Source organism: Chiroxiphia lanceolata, chromosome 19 (assembly GCF_009829145.1).
Source record: "Chiroxiphia lanceolata isolate bChiLan1 chromosome 19, bChiLan1.pri, whole genome shotgun sequence".
Taxonomy (NCBI): domain Eukaryota; kingdom Metazoa; phylum Chordata; class Aves; order Passeriformes; family Pipridae; genus Chiroxiphia; species Chiroxiphia lanceolata.
Window position 1 is genome coordinate 6,061,824 of NC_045655.1, and position 14,363 is coordinate 6,076,186.

Consider the following 14,363-nt stretch of genomic DNA (forward strand, 5'->3'; position numbering starts at 1 on the left):
TGTTTTATTACTCATCTCTTTCCCAAGCACCTGGCAAAGCCACCTGAAGAATTTATTTCCCCCAGTTGCTTCTGGCAGTAGAAGGGACCAAATCCTGCCACAGGCAGGTAGTAAGTTCCTTGGGTGTTTTTGTGGTGCCATTCACCTCCTGCCTTGGTGGTGGTCCAGAGTCAAGTAGGGGTTTATCAAATGAAAGTTGACAGGAAAAAAAAAAAAATCCTCTTCCTTTCTTAGCTACTCACATTTAATGGTATTATCAGTGTTCTACTTGCTTGTGGTTGTCAGTGGAAATCGTTAAGATAAATGTGGAAGTTTACATTCTTCTGTATAGCAGATCAGAAACAAGCTCCAGTTCTGCCTTTGTCTCTGAAAGTAGCCTACGAGGACTCCAAAATCTCATTAGACTCTCCTTTTGGCAAACCATTGTTAAAAATGAATTGGAGCCAGAAGCAGGTACCTGATTTCCACACTTCTTCCCCCATACTGCAGTATCTGTGTGTGAGGTGGGGCAGGGAAAGCAGGAGGCCGCAGACCGGCCTTCAAACTCTTCAAACCCATTGCAGAATCTTTATTGAAAAAAAGAGAAATAATCACAGCATCTCAACTGTTATTCAAATACATTTAATAAACAAAGAGAAACAGTAGCAAAGGGCACTGACATGTGACAAACTGTACAAAACCTCCGGGGAGGAGCCCACGGCCCGGCTGCTCCGGCCCCCACCCCGCAGCCAACCAGGCCCCCTTCGCCTCAGCCCACTCAGTCACCCCTGAGAAAAATCGATTTTTTTTTTTAAAAATGTGCAGAAACAAAGACACTTCAAGAGGTTATTTCCAGTCTTGCCACAATGGAACAATTTAGGCCACTGGGAAAGTTTAAAGAAAACCAAAGTGTCATATGCTCCATTCCCAGGATTAGTGCTTTAAAGTGAACCTTCCCAAGAGGCACAAGCACTCTTGGACAGCCAGTAGATCTACCCCTGCTTACCTACTCTACTCACCACAACATACTACAGCTTTTTTTAGAGTGAATGGGACAAATTTCATCCTAATTCAGCACTAGTTTTGATATAGTTGTGACTGAGTGAAAGGCAATGGATGGAAAAGCCCTGTTTAAGCACAGAAGGGATGCAACTGGTGCATAATGCTGAGACCAGCCCTGGTCTCAAGGTAAAGGTGACCTAGTCAGGGAAGGAGAAATCCTCCACTGGGAATGTACCTACTCTGGATAGACTTCATGCCTGGTCCTAAACACTGCCCAAGAACTCGAATGTCCAGTAGCAGTGATTGGTTTTCCACCATAAACTTGTTCTGTCGAACTTAAAAAGACCCAGACAGTTTGTGGTCCCCTGGCACCTCCTCCCTGCTGAAAGAGGGGGGGAAAACCGAGATGCAACTCTGGTCTTTCTCGTGCATGTCAGTTCAACAGCTGTGCCATTCACCTGGTAACTTTTGGCTCTCTGTGGATCAGAGGGGACAGCAATGGCATCACTCTGCATCAGGCAATCCTCTGCTGGGCTTCACCGAGGTGCTCAGGTGGCAGCAATGTGACAAAAGCATCTTGACCAGTTCCTGTTGCCTTTAGTTTGATATTTCTTGACCAGTTCCCAGAAACTCCCTCCTCTGAAGTAGGGGAAGAAGACAGATGAGAGTGTTAAAGGGCTTTTTAGGCTGCTAACTTGCATATGTGTGCTTCTCAATTTCTTAGCTGTGAGCACAGACAATGACTGAGGCTACAAGATGCACATAGAGGAGAGAGATCTATACACATCACAGTGTTGTTCAGGCCCAGCCAAGGTGTGGTCTGATCACACCAACACAAGCTCACCACGTTATAAACAGGGAAGGTGGAGGGCAGAAGAGCTGGGCTCTCCAGTGTGATGACAAACCAGCTGCGATTCCACAGCCCGTAACTGATACAATGTGAATCCAAAGACATTTGGTACAGCCTGTTGTTACCAGGACTAATTAGCACAGACAATTAACCAGTCTGTCTTGAGAATGGGGCAAAGGCTCCACCGGAGGAGGTACACTGGCAAAGCAGGATGGAGAGGACAGGCAAGAGAGAAGGACTGAAGAGAGGCAGAGCACAGTGGTGTCTTTGCTGCACAACTTGGTCGCTGAACTGGTTACTGGTAATGCTGCTGCAAGGCCTCATCAGCAACAAGTGGTAAGATGGGAAACCTGCCTGATTCTATCTCAAAACTTTCAGGAGACAACAGGTAGCTGAAGGCCTCCGGAAAAGGGCCCAACTCCTCAGTCCAGGTGAGGAATTTTCTGATTCCTTATCAAGAAACATCTGCTCTGAGCTTATCAGTGTCTGTGAATTCCAGCGTCTCTGTAGCTTTGCTGTAATGTCAGTTTGGGATTTGACTGAAAATGACCCAAGTGCCAGGACACCTGGGCTACAAAGAACAAAGCCAGGATGAAAGGGGGAAAACATGCAGCAAATTCCTATGAAATTCCATTTACCAGACTAGGAGGAACATGCCCTTGGCTAGGGGTGGCACAGAGAGGAACCAGTGACTGCAGTTTGGCTAAGATTAGAATTCAAGAGAGGCACAAACGAACATTTTGCACATCCATCCAAGGCATTCCAAAAAAAAAAAGAAAACGGAAAGAAAAGTCACAGAAGTTGACACATCACTTTGGACAAGAAACAATACAACAGTTTGGCAACTTTTCACCAAATTCCCCCACCCCAGCTCTGTGACGTCCCTCTGTAATTTGAGGTGATCTCTTAAAGGTGGGGACGTGAGGGGGCTGCAGATAATAGGGGATCTCCTCCGCAAAGGATCTCGAGGGGTCAAACCAACCTACCTGCCTGCTACAGTACAAAAGAAATTCTGCCTGAAGCCCTCCCTGGTGAGAGGGAAGGAGACAGAGCCCACGCTGCTGGAGACAAACAAGGCAAAGCTGAACTTGGCAGCAACAAGTCCCTAAACCTTGTGACTTCGCACCAGGCTAAGATATGGCCCTAGCAGGGTATTGGAGGGGAAGATGTCACCCCTCTTCCTCTGTAGAGAAGTGTAAAGGACAGAGCTATCACTATTTTGGGTGAACACAGGCCTCTTTGTTTGCATGCAAAGTAATGGGCTCTGGAAAATGCCAGGAGCCCATGTGTAATAGTGTTAACAGTGAGACCTGTGGCAGATGCACACACCTCTCCCCTCCCTTTAGATCTAAACTCAGCTCTTAGGAGTTGAACAAGGAACAAATACAAAGCAAGGATGGAAAAGTCTGCGTGGGTTTTTTTAGGAGTGGTTGTTTTGTTCCTCCTTTTAAAGCCCTGTTCATCTGATTAGGGGAGGAAGGGGGAGCATTGCAAGGTCCCTGCACTTTTCTGGTGGCAGACCTGGGTGCAAGAAATGGCACAGCTCAAATACAGATCCTCCCACCCACACCAGCCTGTGGAAGGTGGGACTGATTACAAGGGCCTGAGGACCTGAGCAACCTCCACAAAGGCTCTGACTGGGAATCCGGCCCAGCCATTGTTGGAAAAATTCAATACAGCGCTGGCCAAGAAAACAAAACAAATACTTGTGGAAAGGACCATCCAACTGGAAGAGTCTCTCCCTTCCTCGGTCTCTGGGGTAAAAGGGAAGCCTTTGGTTATGACCAGAATTATTTGCCACTGGCAGGACAGGCTCAGCTTTGCTTTGCATTAGCTTGGTTACTGTACAAGGGCCGGTTGCTCTGCGGAGAGATGCTCTGCCCAGCTGGACTGCCCTGTGACATCCAGGAGTTTGAACGGAGTGGACACTTGAATTACATCCGGGATCCTCGCTCCTGAAGAATCTGGAACAGGAGAGACCTTCTGTGAAAACCTCAGACAACTTTAGATGCAAAAGTTCATGTTCAGAGTCCTTGTTTTTTGCAGGGAAAAGAAACATGGACTGATGTGAGAGGAGCTTGCTGGCTTTTGTGCCACCACAAAACGACTGACGGGCTGGTTAAAGTTGAGGGAGCCCCTTTACCAGAAATCCTGCTCAGCTGCCTGCCAGGAGTTAAGGATGTCACCTTTTGTTTCTATCCTGGGGGAAAAAAAATTGCATTCACAGAATGGTTTGGGTTGGAAGGGACATTAAAGCTCATCTTGTTCCACCCCCCTGCCATGGGCAGGGACACCTAGACCAAGTTGCTCCAAGCCCCATCCAATCTTGGACACTTCCAGGAAGGAGAGGATTGAAAGAGAACAAAACCCTTGTTTCTCCCTGCAGCATCCTTCAACCACAAAACGTGACCGACTTCAAAGATCTTTGCTACTCTGTCCTCCTTTTCCAAGTTTCTCTTTCCTCCATTTTTTTTGGTCTTAATTTGAAGTGTACAAAGAGCCTCAGCTCCTTTCCTACAGTAAAATGTGAAATCTTCCAAGAGGGGATGATGCAGGAGGATACAGGACAGCTGGTACACAGAAGTGCTGCTGCAGATTATGGATCTGCTGGTGCAGGAAGGGTTTCTCTTTCACAGGGGAATTCAGGTTGATACACCTAAGCAGGTGCCTTACCTTGGCCTTCTCACTTGGCTCCTTGACAATGCCATTGGTAGAATTGTTGAGCTCCCTGGACACAACACAGAGGAATTCTGCCTGGTCTTCATTTCCATAGTTATAGGAAGATCCAATGCTGATCAGCTGTGCAACAGGAAACAGCCAAGGTAACTATCAGTAAGCCTTTTAACTGGTAACTAGGCAACTTTTAACTAGGTAACTATAAGTAAGGCTTTTGCTTTATTCCTAGAATTGTTCTGTGAGGTAGGACTGTCTTGGGAGATCTGTTCTGGACCTGCAGTTCCCTGCAGCTTCCCATGTGTGTATAAGGCAGGGACACAGCCGAGCTCCACGGCCCTCTAGTGGCACCTGGAGCCCCATGGAGGAATTCCAGCCTGAAACTAATGCTGGACACAGCAGAACATTGGCCAATTTCTGAGGGTGGAAAAAGGAAAAACAGATTGTGCAATCCATAATATCCAGCTCACTCAGATGTGGGCAGGCAGTGCAGGTTGCCTGGTCCACACTGAACTCAGCTCTCAACCTGCCTGGTGACTCTACTGTGGAAATGGGAATTCTTTACCTCAGGCAGATGTTGGATTAACTGGGGACATGTGGCAAACCAACACCATCCTTTCTATAGATGCTGTCAAGATGGAGCTGGGTATCTGTGTAAATGGGATTATATTCTATTACTGTTGTGTTGAGGGTGTCTGGACTCGATCCAAGAAATCCCATCTGTCTCATTTATCATTATTACATTAAAAGAACATCCCAGAGTGCAGAGCTAATTTGTCATTTACAACTCAGTTCTGCTTCCCAGAGAATAAATCTAAGTCATCTGAAGGAAGCAACATGAGTCTTATAAACTGTGTGTATCCAGGAAACTTTAGTGTGCAGTGTGCACCCCAACTTCCATGTCCTAATGGATTTTAGAACAGCCAGCTCCATATTTATATATAAACAGATGCAGTCAACAGCCTTCCTAGAGAGATCAGCATCTGTATGGTTACAGTGCAGCTGCAGGAAAACTTGGGGGGCTGTTCTACTGACTGGCCTCCAGTGTTTTTAACAGGTTCTGATGTTTGTGCCAAACATAGACACAGGATAAGGAAAGGTATTTTGCTTCCCTGCTCCCTGTCTTGACTATTTAAGCTCTTGGATATTTCAATACCACAAGCCACTATTTATTCAACAAGTTTTGTGAAGGTGGCAATTTTCCAATGTACTGAACTGCAGGTGGGCAGGAGAAAAGATTTTGATTTTAAAATGGCAAGTTTCTATTCCATCCTTACTGTAAGCAAGACTGAACGGAACAAGGCAGAGAACCTGTCTCTTCTTAGAATCCAAGCATGACAGACAATAGGCTGCAACAGCTTTTACCACTTCTGGTTTTCCTGCAGGTTTTTGCACCAGATCTTTGGTTGTTTTAAAGTGACTGGACCCAAAGAGCTTGTGCAGGGAGTGCCTGCTCTGTTCAATCCCTGGCATCCAGGCTGGGATTTAGCAACAGGCTCTCTGTCCCCAGTCTGTAGATCTGTGGCAGTCTTTCCTAACATGTCTCTGCCTGCCAAGTGCTGTGGTTTGGGGAGGGGAGAAGCTGTGCTGGGTTGCACATCTTGGGAAAGACACTGGCAGCAGGCTGCAGGCCCAGGCTTTGAGCAGGGCCCAGTTCAGCACGGGACACATCCCAGGCTGCACCACTTCCCTGTCCCTGCTCTGTGACCCAGTCTGGGCCCTCTCACAGCTCTGTGAGCCCTAACCAAAGCACTGTGTCTGTCCTGTTCAGGCTGCTGCCCTTGGAGAGGGCTGAGCTGGATGCAAGTCCTGGGGAGGGCAAGAGCAGCTCCTGATGGTGGGAGTGTGCTGGAGTGGGAGGTGCAGGAAATTTTCCTGGTGCCTGTGGACAGGAAGGGATCTCAGTGGTTTGTGCAAATGTTGTGGATGGAAGAGGGAGAGAACTGGAAGGAACACACCAGCATTTGCCTGTAATGGGTATCTTCTCCTTGAAAAGGAAGATTCGGAGAGATCTGAGGGTGCAGATTCCCATGAAGGGCACTGCCTGCAGCCTCAAGGTTTTGGGGGGGTGTACATGGATGTGTGAGAGGCAAATTCTGGTAAGTAAATTGTTGGGCAGCAAAACCTGGGTGTTGGAGAACTGCATTTCCATGGAGCAGTGAGTGGCTCTTGGTCATAAGGTTTCACTGCTGGCTCACGGGGCAGGTTTTTGGCTGCCTCTCCACTATGAAATAGGAGTTTTCAGGCATTACAGAACAGATCCATAGAAACAAGAGATGCACAGTGCTTTTCCTAATCCTCTGTCTCGCTTTGTGTCAGCACATCTCCCACAACATTGGGAAGACACTGCTGAAATCCACAGAGCCTATTTTTAATACAGTTTCTTAACAGAGCACTGACATGCAGGCCAGCTGGCTTCCAGTCCTCTCTCCTCAGAAATGAGAGAACTGTGTTTGATTCTAGAAACCAAATCTGGAACTAACACCATATGCAACTGCAGTGACATCCAGCCCCAAAACCAGCTGCATTGCAAAGGCATCTGCAGGAAGTTCTCATGACACTCAGTGCCTCTTTAGCAAATGCAGGAGTTGTGGCTTTGAGCTTCCAGAAAAGTCATGCTGTGGTTTTTCACAGCTCTAGTAATATTCTTGGATAAAACTGTTGTACCAGGGCCTGGTGTATGTGATGAAATGCAGAAGGGAAGAATTGCTCTGGGATTTGACAAGGATACAAGAAGTCCCAAGAGAAAATTAAATCTCGCTTGGCAGACTGAGTGACTTCTGCTCTTCCCTGTCAGTGACTGGACACAAGTGCACTGCCCAGGTCAGGCTGCTTATTCAGAAGAGCAGAGCAGGGTGAAGTGCAATTCAACAGCAAACTCTGCTTATTCCATATCCAGCTTTCAAAGGGACTCTGCCACTCTTTGGTAACCGTACCTGTTCGAACTTCCACCCGTCGGACATGGTGGACACCATCTGGGTGAGCTCCTCCTCTTGGCACTGCAGGACTCTGTACACGTGCTTCACAGGTCCCTAGAGCATGGGGAGTAATTGCTGTAGTTTAGTAATTACTGTACTGTCAAGCCAGAAGTTCATAAGCTTCTCCTGCTCTTGTCTTACTGAGGAATCCAGAGCCCCACAGGCTTTCTGAAGTTTCATCCCACCGATTTCAAAACATACACATTTGGCTGGCACGCTTCTCTTAAAAGCCTTCGAGGTGTCTAAGGGCCAGGGAAAGCAAATCTTCTTTGGCTTTCAAAGCCACTTGCTGCTTTTTGAAAACATTTCTGAAATTGAATCTACTGGGTGTGTTAATATCAGCTGAGCATCAATGGGAAAACTGCCACAAGAAGACAGATTTAAAGGGAAAAAATGGTTTAGAGAAAGAAGACTTTGAGCTGTTCTTTACCAGAGCAGTATGTTTTGCTTTATAACCACCCATCTCTGTCCTGGCCCCTCCTGTGTAACTGTCCCTTGCCTTTCCCTACACTGCTATGAGATGACTCAGTGGTCTGTGCTTTAAAAAGCCATAATGGACACTCTTTCCTAGCCATGCCCTGGATCCACCTCACAGCTCTTATTCCCCTGTTACTGCTGAACCAAAGAGCTGCTACTGCAGGGTCTGCAGCCACATTTGTCTTTCTGTGCTCCTGAGCTGACTGACTCCACAACCCCAATGTGCATTACTTGAGAGGTCCTGTTCTCGTTGTCCCGTATCCGCTCCTTCACCAGCCGCACGAGGGACGCGATGTTGTAAAACTCGGCTTCTTCCAGCACCCCTGGGACAGGAACCCAAAGCAGAGACCAATTCTGTTACTTTGCACAGGGCAGAATGAAGATGATTCTGCTACAAGGATGGCAACACCTGCTCCCAACTCCAAATCCAGGCGAGATGTGAGAATACCAAATGCTGAACAGACTGTGCCAGCCATCTCCTGCTCCCAGGCTGGGAGAAAATGCCTGACTAGCTGTCACCTCCCTTTGTGACTAAGAGGATCTTTAAGGAAAATTATTCCCCTTTCCCTGGGATTATCAGAAACCTCGTGGATTTTATTCAGTCCCATTAAGGGAAAGCCCCCAGAGCTTCCTGCTTGGGGAGAACCACAATCTGTGAGAGGGAGATGGGCTGTGACAGACCTTGGGCTCAGCAGGACAGTGCCAGGGTGTGCTGTGAGCTGCAGCTTCTGGGAAGACATGGGATCTGATGGTTCAATCCCTGTTAATGAGCAGTTAACAGTACTAAGAGCATCCCTGGGGAACGTGGTCGCTCGCCCCTCGGCAGGGCAGGAACCCTGTGCACTGGGGCTGGTCTCTGGTGAGGGCTCTTGGATGAGCTGTCCAAAACCATTTACAGTTTTTCCTGGTGTTTCTCTCTTACCTTCCTCTGCAAGCTCCTTGTTTATGATGAGCTTCCCGTGCCGGAGGTAGTTCAGTATCGGGCCAAAGTACGTGGGGTCTCTGTCGATGAGATACGCCCCCGTCTCATCCTGAGGAACAAAGGGAGGGTTCAGTGGTACCAAGACAAATTAGCTTAACACAATAAACTGAACAGCTTCCCTTTGAGGACCTGGATTCATCTGCCTGTGGGAGGTGTAGGAATGATGCCACATTTAAACCAACGTTTTTCTTTTTCAGTATCTGAACTACCAATGTCGCGGCTCAGCAGCTCCGGGAGATGCCTCACACGAAGCACTTGTGCAGACAGGGCTGGTACACCCAGACAGAAAAGGAGGGCTTAGTTTTTTCTTCAGTGCAATAATAAGAGCCAAAAGCTGGCAGTTGTGTTCTGCCTAAATTTGCTCTCCAGTCTGGTTTAACCAGGGGGCTCTGGAGGAAATGGGATCTCCAGTTCCAACTAAGGGCACTTGACAGCTAAAGTAGTTCAGCTTTTCCTTTCCACTCTGCAAACACACATTGCAAAGCTCCAGCCACATCTCCAGCAACACAACAACTACTGGCATTAAACAACTCATAATTCACAGCTGAAAGCATCTCTTGAGCAGCTCTGAAGCACTGACAAACCCTACACAGAACTCATATCCCTCTCTTAGATCACTGTAAACCAACGTTTCTCCTGCCAATCTGCTCTAAAGCAACAACAACTGCGCAAACCCACTCTGAAATGCTGGGCTCCTCTCCTCAATGATGCTGCTGATTGTGATCAAACTATCAGGAGATATCTTTTGATTAAACTCTGAATGGAGCAGCAACAGACCTGACTAATTCAGTCTGACCCACCCACAACATATTTACAACATTTCGTGTAGCAGATCCTGGGGAAAACCTGCAAATTACAGGAATCACAGTTTGCAAAATCCTTCTGACAAACTGCAGCGACCTCAAAACTATCCAGGAACGTGCACCGTGATCTTTTATGGGAGCAAAGTGAAAGACATTCGAAAAAGAACCAGACATGCTCAGGGTGAGAAATCATAAAATCGCTGTTTCTGTACCCACTGTTACAGTGGGAAGCAGCAACACTGTGGGAAGCTGCTGGCTGGAGTCACCGTGGGAGGTGGAGGGATCGGAACCTGCAGAACCTGCGTGTCACAGGCACGAGGGCGACGAGGATTTTGGGGAACGCCACAAGCTTCATGACCGTGGAATGCGAGGGACAAGCAGATGGTGTGTGACAGAGTGACGTGTGGGACCGGGGGTCTGCTGTGCAGATGGGCCCATCCAGTCGGCGGGGTCCGGACCCGCACGGCCCCGCGGGCGCTGCCCCGGGTGACACCGTCTGCCAGGGGTGTCACCTCGCCCGTGGGACGGTGACACTGGTGGCCGTGGCGGGTCGAGGAGGGGCTGTCCCGGTGTCACTGCCGCGGCCTCACCTTGTCGGAGCCGAGCTCGGGCCCGTCCTGGCAGCAGAGGCGGCACAGGAAGGACTTGGGCTCCCGGCACAGCGTCTGCCGGGTGCTCACGAAGTACGTGCCGCCCACGTTCAGCCGCACCCACTTGGAGGCGGCGGCGGTGGCGTTGGCGGCGGGCGGGTTCGGCGCCCCTGCGGGCCCGGCCGCGCGTGGGCTGGGCGGCCCTGGGGCCCCCCCCGGGCCCGGACTGGGCGTGCGGCCCCTCGGCGGCCCCTCGGCCATGGCGGAGCCTCAGCACCCGCCCGGCGCCATCGCCGCGTCCTCCCCGCGACACTTCCGGGGGGCGCGGAGGGATTCCGGCGGGGCCGCGCGCTGATTGGGCGGCGGGGGTGGGACGGGGGCGGGGCTTCCGGCGGCGCGCGCGGCGGGGTCGGACGGTGAAGGTGAGAGAGGGGACCCGGTACTGCCGCGGAAACGGGAACGGGGGAAAGGGGACCCGGCACCGCCGGGACTGCGAGGGGAACAGGAACGGGAACGGGAATGGGAACGGGCAGGGCCTGCGGCTTGGGGGGCCGGTGAAGGTGGGGGGGTGGGGAGCGGTGTGAGGTCGCGGCGGGGCTGAAGAGCGGCCCCAGTGTCCCCCGTGCCCCCATTCCCCCGTGTCCTCATCCCCGCCATGTCCCCGTACCACCATGTCCCCTATCCCTTCCATGCCCCCATCCCGCCGTGTCCACATTCCACGGTGTCCCAATCCCCTCCATGTCGCCATTAACCCCAGTACCCCGACCCCCCCGTCCTGATCCCCCCCGTCCCCATCGCCATCCCCAGTGTCCTCATTCACTCTATATCCTGATCCCACCATGTCCCCATCCTCAGTGTCCCCCGTTCACCCCGTGTCCCAGTCCCTCTCGTGTCCTCATCCCCACCATGTCCTCATCCCTAGTGTCCCGGTCCTCTCGAGCCCCAGCCCTCTCGTGTCCCCACCCCCAGTGCCCCGATCCCCCCGTGTCCCCATCCCCGGTGTCCGCCCCCCGTCCCCGTTCCCACCGCCGTGTCCCTGCCCAGGTCTCACCATGGCGGGTCGCAGAGCTGCTCTCAAGGCCGTGGACTGGGCGGCCTTCGCCGAGCGGGTCCCCCCGAACCAGCGGCCCATGTACAACGCGCTCAAGACCCGCAGCGACGCCCTGACGGCCCGGTGAGTGCCCGCCCGGCCCCGGGAGAGCCCGCCCCGCTCCTCCCGGGCCGCTCAGCCCCCGGTGTGAGTGCCGGGACTGACGCTGCCTGTGATCCCGCAGGAGCGTCCCGGCAGGTATTAAAGCAGGTCACCTTGAGGCAGACGGTGGCTTTTTTTGGCAAATCATCTTTACTTAATCTTCCCCAGGGTAAACCCGTGGCTGCGGGTTTGTGAGAGTGCTTTGCTTTGGCGCGTCTAGGACGTTTTAGGAGCTTTGTTATTCTGTTAAGTGCTGTACAGATTCACGTGCAGTTCTCGAATCCTTAGTTTTCAAATCCTTCAGCATCCACTGCCTGATACAGGTGACTGCTGCAGTTGATGTTGCTGATTGCCTGAGGCTCAGTGTTGTGAAACTGCCTTCAGAGGTGCTGAGTGAAGCAGGACAGAGCAGCGGGCTGAGCTGTCTGTCCAAAGAAGCCTGTTCCAAGGGCAGAGGGATTTGCAGAAATGGCTTGTTGAGGGCAAACCAAAAAATATTTAATCTAAACTCAGCAGGCTCTGCTGGCTCTCAGGTCAGTGCTCATGTCTGTTGTCCTCCATCCCTTCAGGTTGGCAGCGCTGCCAGAGAAGCCTCCGGCCATCGACTGGGCTTTCTACAAGGCTAATGTTGCCAAGGCTGGCATGGTGGATGAGTTTCAGAAGAAGGTCAGTCTCTTTGCCAGCTGGAGCAACCTCTCTAGAGGTTTCATTGGGTGGTGTTGAGAGGAAAACACCAGGATTGGCAGAAGAATTTGGTTTTGTCACTGTGAAAATTTGCCTTCCAAAATTGGGAGCACCCGCTGACCTCGGATGGGTCTGAGAGCTTTGTCCTGGGGGAAATAACTCTGTGATAGGAAAAATCTTCAGTGTCAGACCTTCCTGCTCCCTTACAGTGCTGTGATGAATGTGTGGTGTTGGTTGTCATAAGGGTGGTGGGCAGGACAGAGGAGAAGGCTGGAAGCTCCTGGATGAGCGGTGCTGCCTGGGAGGGTCATGGGACAGCTGCACTGATCAGCTTTAGCTCATTAACCTACATGGTTGTGGGCAAATCCTAGGAAGAAAGGAGGGAATGCTCCATATTCTCGGTGTGAATGATTATTTCAATCAAACAAACCTTATAAAAGCTTCTCTTTCAATTTACAGTTCAGTGCACTGAAGGTTCCTGAGCCAGTGGATACCCAAAGTGCCAAGATCGATGCCCAGGAGAAGGAAGCTGTAAGTGTTTGAACCATTCCCTAGTGCTGGGGTTTACTCTGCCTTCTGTGAGGTGGGAAGGGATGTCCTGGATGTGCTTTCACAGGCACAGCCTGAGCCAGAGCACAGCTCTGCCCTTCGCTGGTGTCTTTCTCTGGCTTTTGGCTGAGCAAGGGCATCTCTGCACAGGGAAGGGTTTGGCTGTTTGGGATTTGATTGAGATTCTCTCACTTACCCAGTGTAATGATGGTGGATTTTAATGCCAGTTTAAAGCACGAGGGTGCTTTAAACCCAGGTTCACCCTGGGTCACTGTCATCATCACAACCACATTCACCACATCCTCTGCTTTCCTCAGGCCAAGAGCACTGCTGAGTATGTTCAGGCTTCCAAAGCTCGGATTGCCCAGTATGAGCAACAGGTGAGGCTGGACCTTCCTCAGGGAATATTGTCTGTAACCCACCCTGGCACACCCCTTGTTCTCACCCGTGTGTGCTCTGCTCCTTTTTGCTGAGCAGTGACTTGTAACGTGCCTGTCTCTGCTTCCACTGCAGCTCCAGAAGCTCAAGAGCATGATTCCCTTTGAGCAGATGACGTTTGAAGACTTGCATGAAGCCTTCCCTGAAACCAAACTGGACAAGGAGAAATACCCATATTGGCCCCACAAGCCCATTGCTGATCTGTAAACCAGTCTGGGAGCTGTTCAACACTGTCAGACTCGATGATCTTATAAATAAAGAGCTTTCCCTCCTGTCTGTGGCTTAGATCTTAGACATGAGTTTTGAGAAATGTGGAGCAATACACCAACTTGCAAATATCCCACTTTTCCTCAATTTTTTCTTTTCTACTTGTGAGCTTGCTTTTGTAGCAAGGACCAAGATCCCACCCTGACCTGCTCATCAAACTGAGTCCTGTCACATCCTCTGTAAGGCAAATAAATCCTCTGTCCCTCTGTGTAACCACAGGGAATGGAGTTCTCCTGGCCTTGCAAGTGGACAGTTGCTTAGAAGTTGAATGGGAGAAGCTTTTTGGGGTGCTGGAGTGTGTTTAGCAGTGATCTTGTGTTTGTCTGGAGGAGTGTCTCAGGAGTTCTACAGGCAGACGTATAGGACTGTTTTCTAGGCTGGTTGTGATTGTTTGGGAGAAGCCATTTGCACCAGGAGTTGAAGGAGTGTTGATATGCTCAGATGCATATAAAAAAAAGTTATCTTTTAGTTACTTTTTAAAAACATTTAATCCTGGTGATCTTATTATTCTGTCTGTCGTGGTTTTCTGAATGCTGCTGATCTCACTGGAACTCACAGAAACAACAGCACAAACACTTCAGACTTAAATTGTTTTATTTAATTATCTGAGGTGGAATTCTTGAACACCTTTCCCCAAAATGGAAATATCTCAAAGAGCAGGGAATCAACTGCTTTTCCTGTTGGTCATGTTTGAGGTAAGAGTTATAGATGGGTAGAGTGAAGGTGTTACCCCAGATTTCACAGTTGTTCTGTTCAAATACCTTGCTGGCCCACAGTAGAAACATCTGTAGCTCTACTGAACTAGAGTACAAAGCACTACAAATGCAGACCTCAGGCCCTGTGGGTTTGGGTTTTAATTTTATTTAGGCATCCGAAACAACTGCAGCTCTGTGATTCAA

The 14,363-nt window shown here is 50.1% G+C and overlaps 2 protein-coding genes across 2 annotated transcripts; one reads left to right on the top strand and one right to left on the bottom strand.

Annotated features, from left to right (window-relative positions):
* Positions 1–547: 547 nt before the first annotated feature.
* Positions 548–10,631, bottom strand: KCTD2 (potassium channel tetramerization domain containing 2). Its single transcript, XM_032706486.1, has 6 exons — positions 10,335–10,631; positions 8,882–8,990; positions 8,191–8,282; positions 7,441–7,536; positions 4,505–4,630; positions 548–3,795 (listed from the first exon to the last, which is right to left on the bottom strand). Exons 1-6 carry the CDS (start codon positions 10,593–10,595, stop codon positions 3,766–3,768), a joined length of 714 nt encoding a protein of 237 aa, XP_032562377.1. The 5' UTR covers positions 10,596–10,631; the 3' UTR covers positions 548–3,765.
* Positions 10,632–10,709: 78 nt separating this feature from the next.
* ATP5PD (ATP synthase peripheral stalk subunit d) lies at positions 10,710–13,484 on the top strand. The gene is made up of 6 exons (XM_032706993.1): positions 10,710–10,756; positions 11,379–11,508; positions 12,096–12,192; positions 12,670–12,741; positions 13,077–13,139; positions 13,273–13,484. Exons 2-6 carry the CDS (start codon positions 11,387–11,389, stop codon positions 13,402–13,404), a joined length of 486 nt encoding a protein of 161 aa, XP_032562884.1. The 5' UTR covers positions 10,710–10,756; positions 11,379–11,386; the 3' UTR covers positions 13,405–13,484.
* The last annotated feature ends 879 nt before the right edge of the window (positions 13,485–14,363 follow it).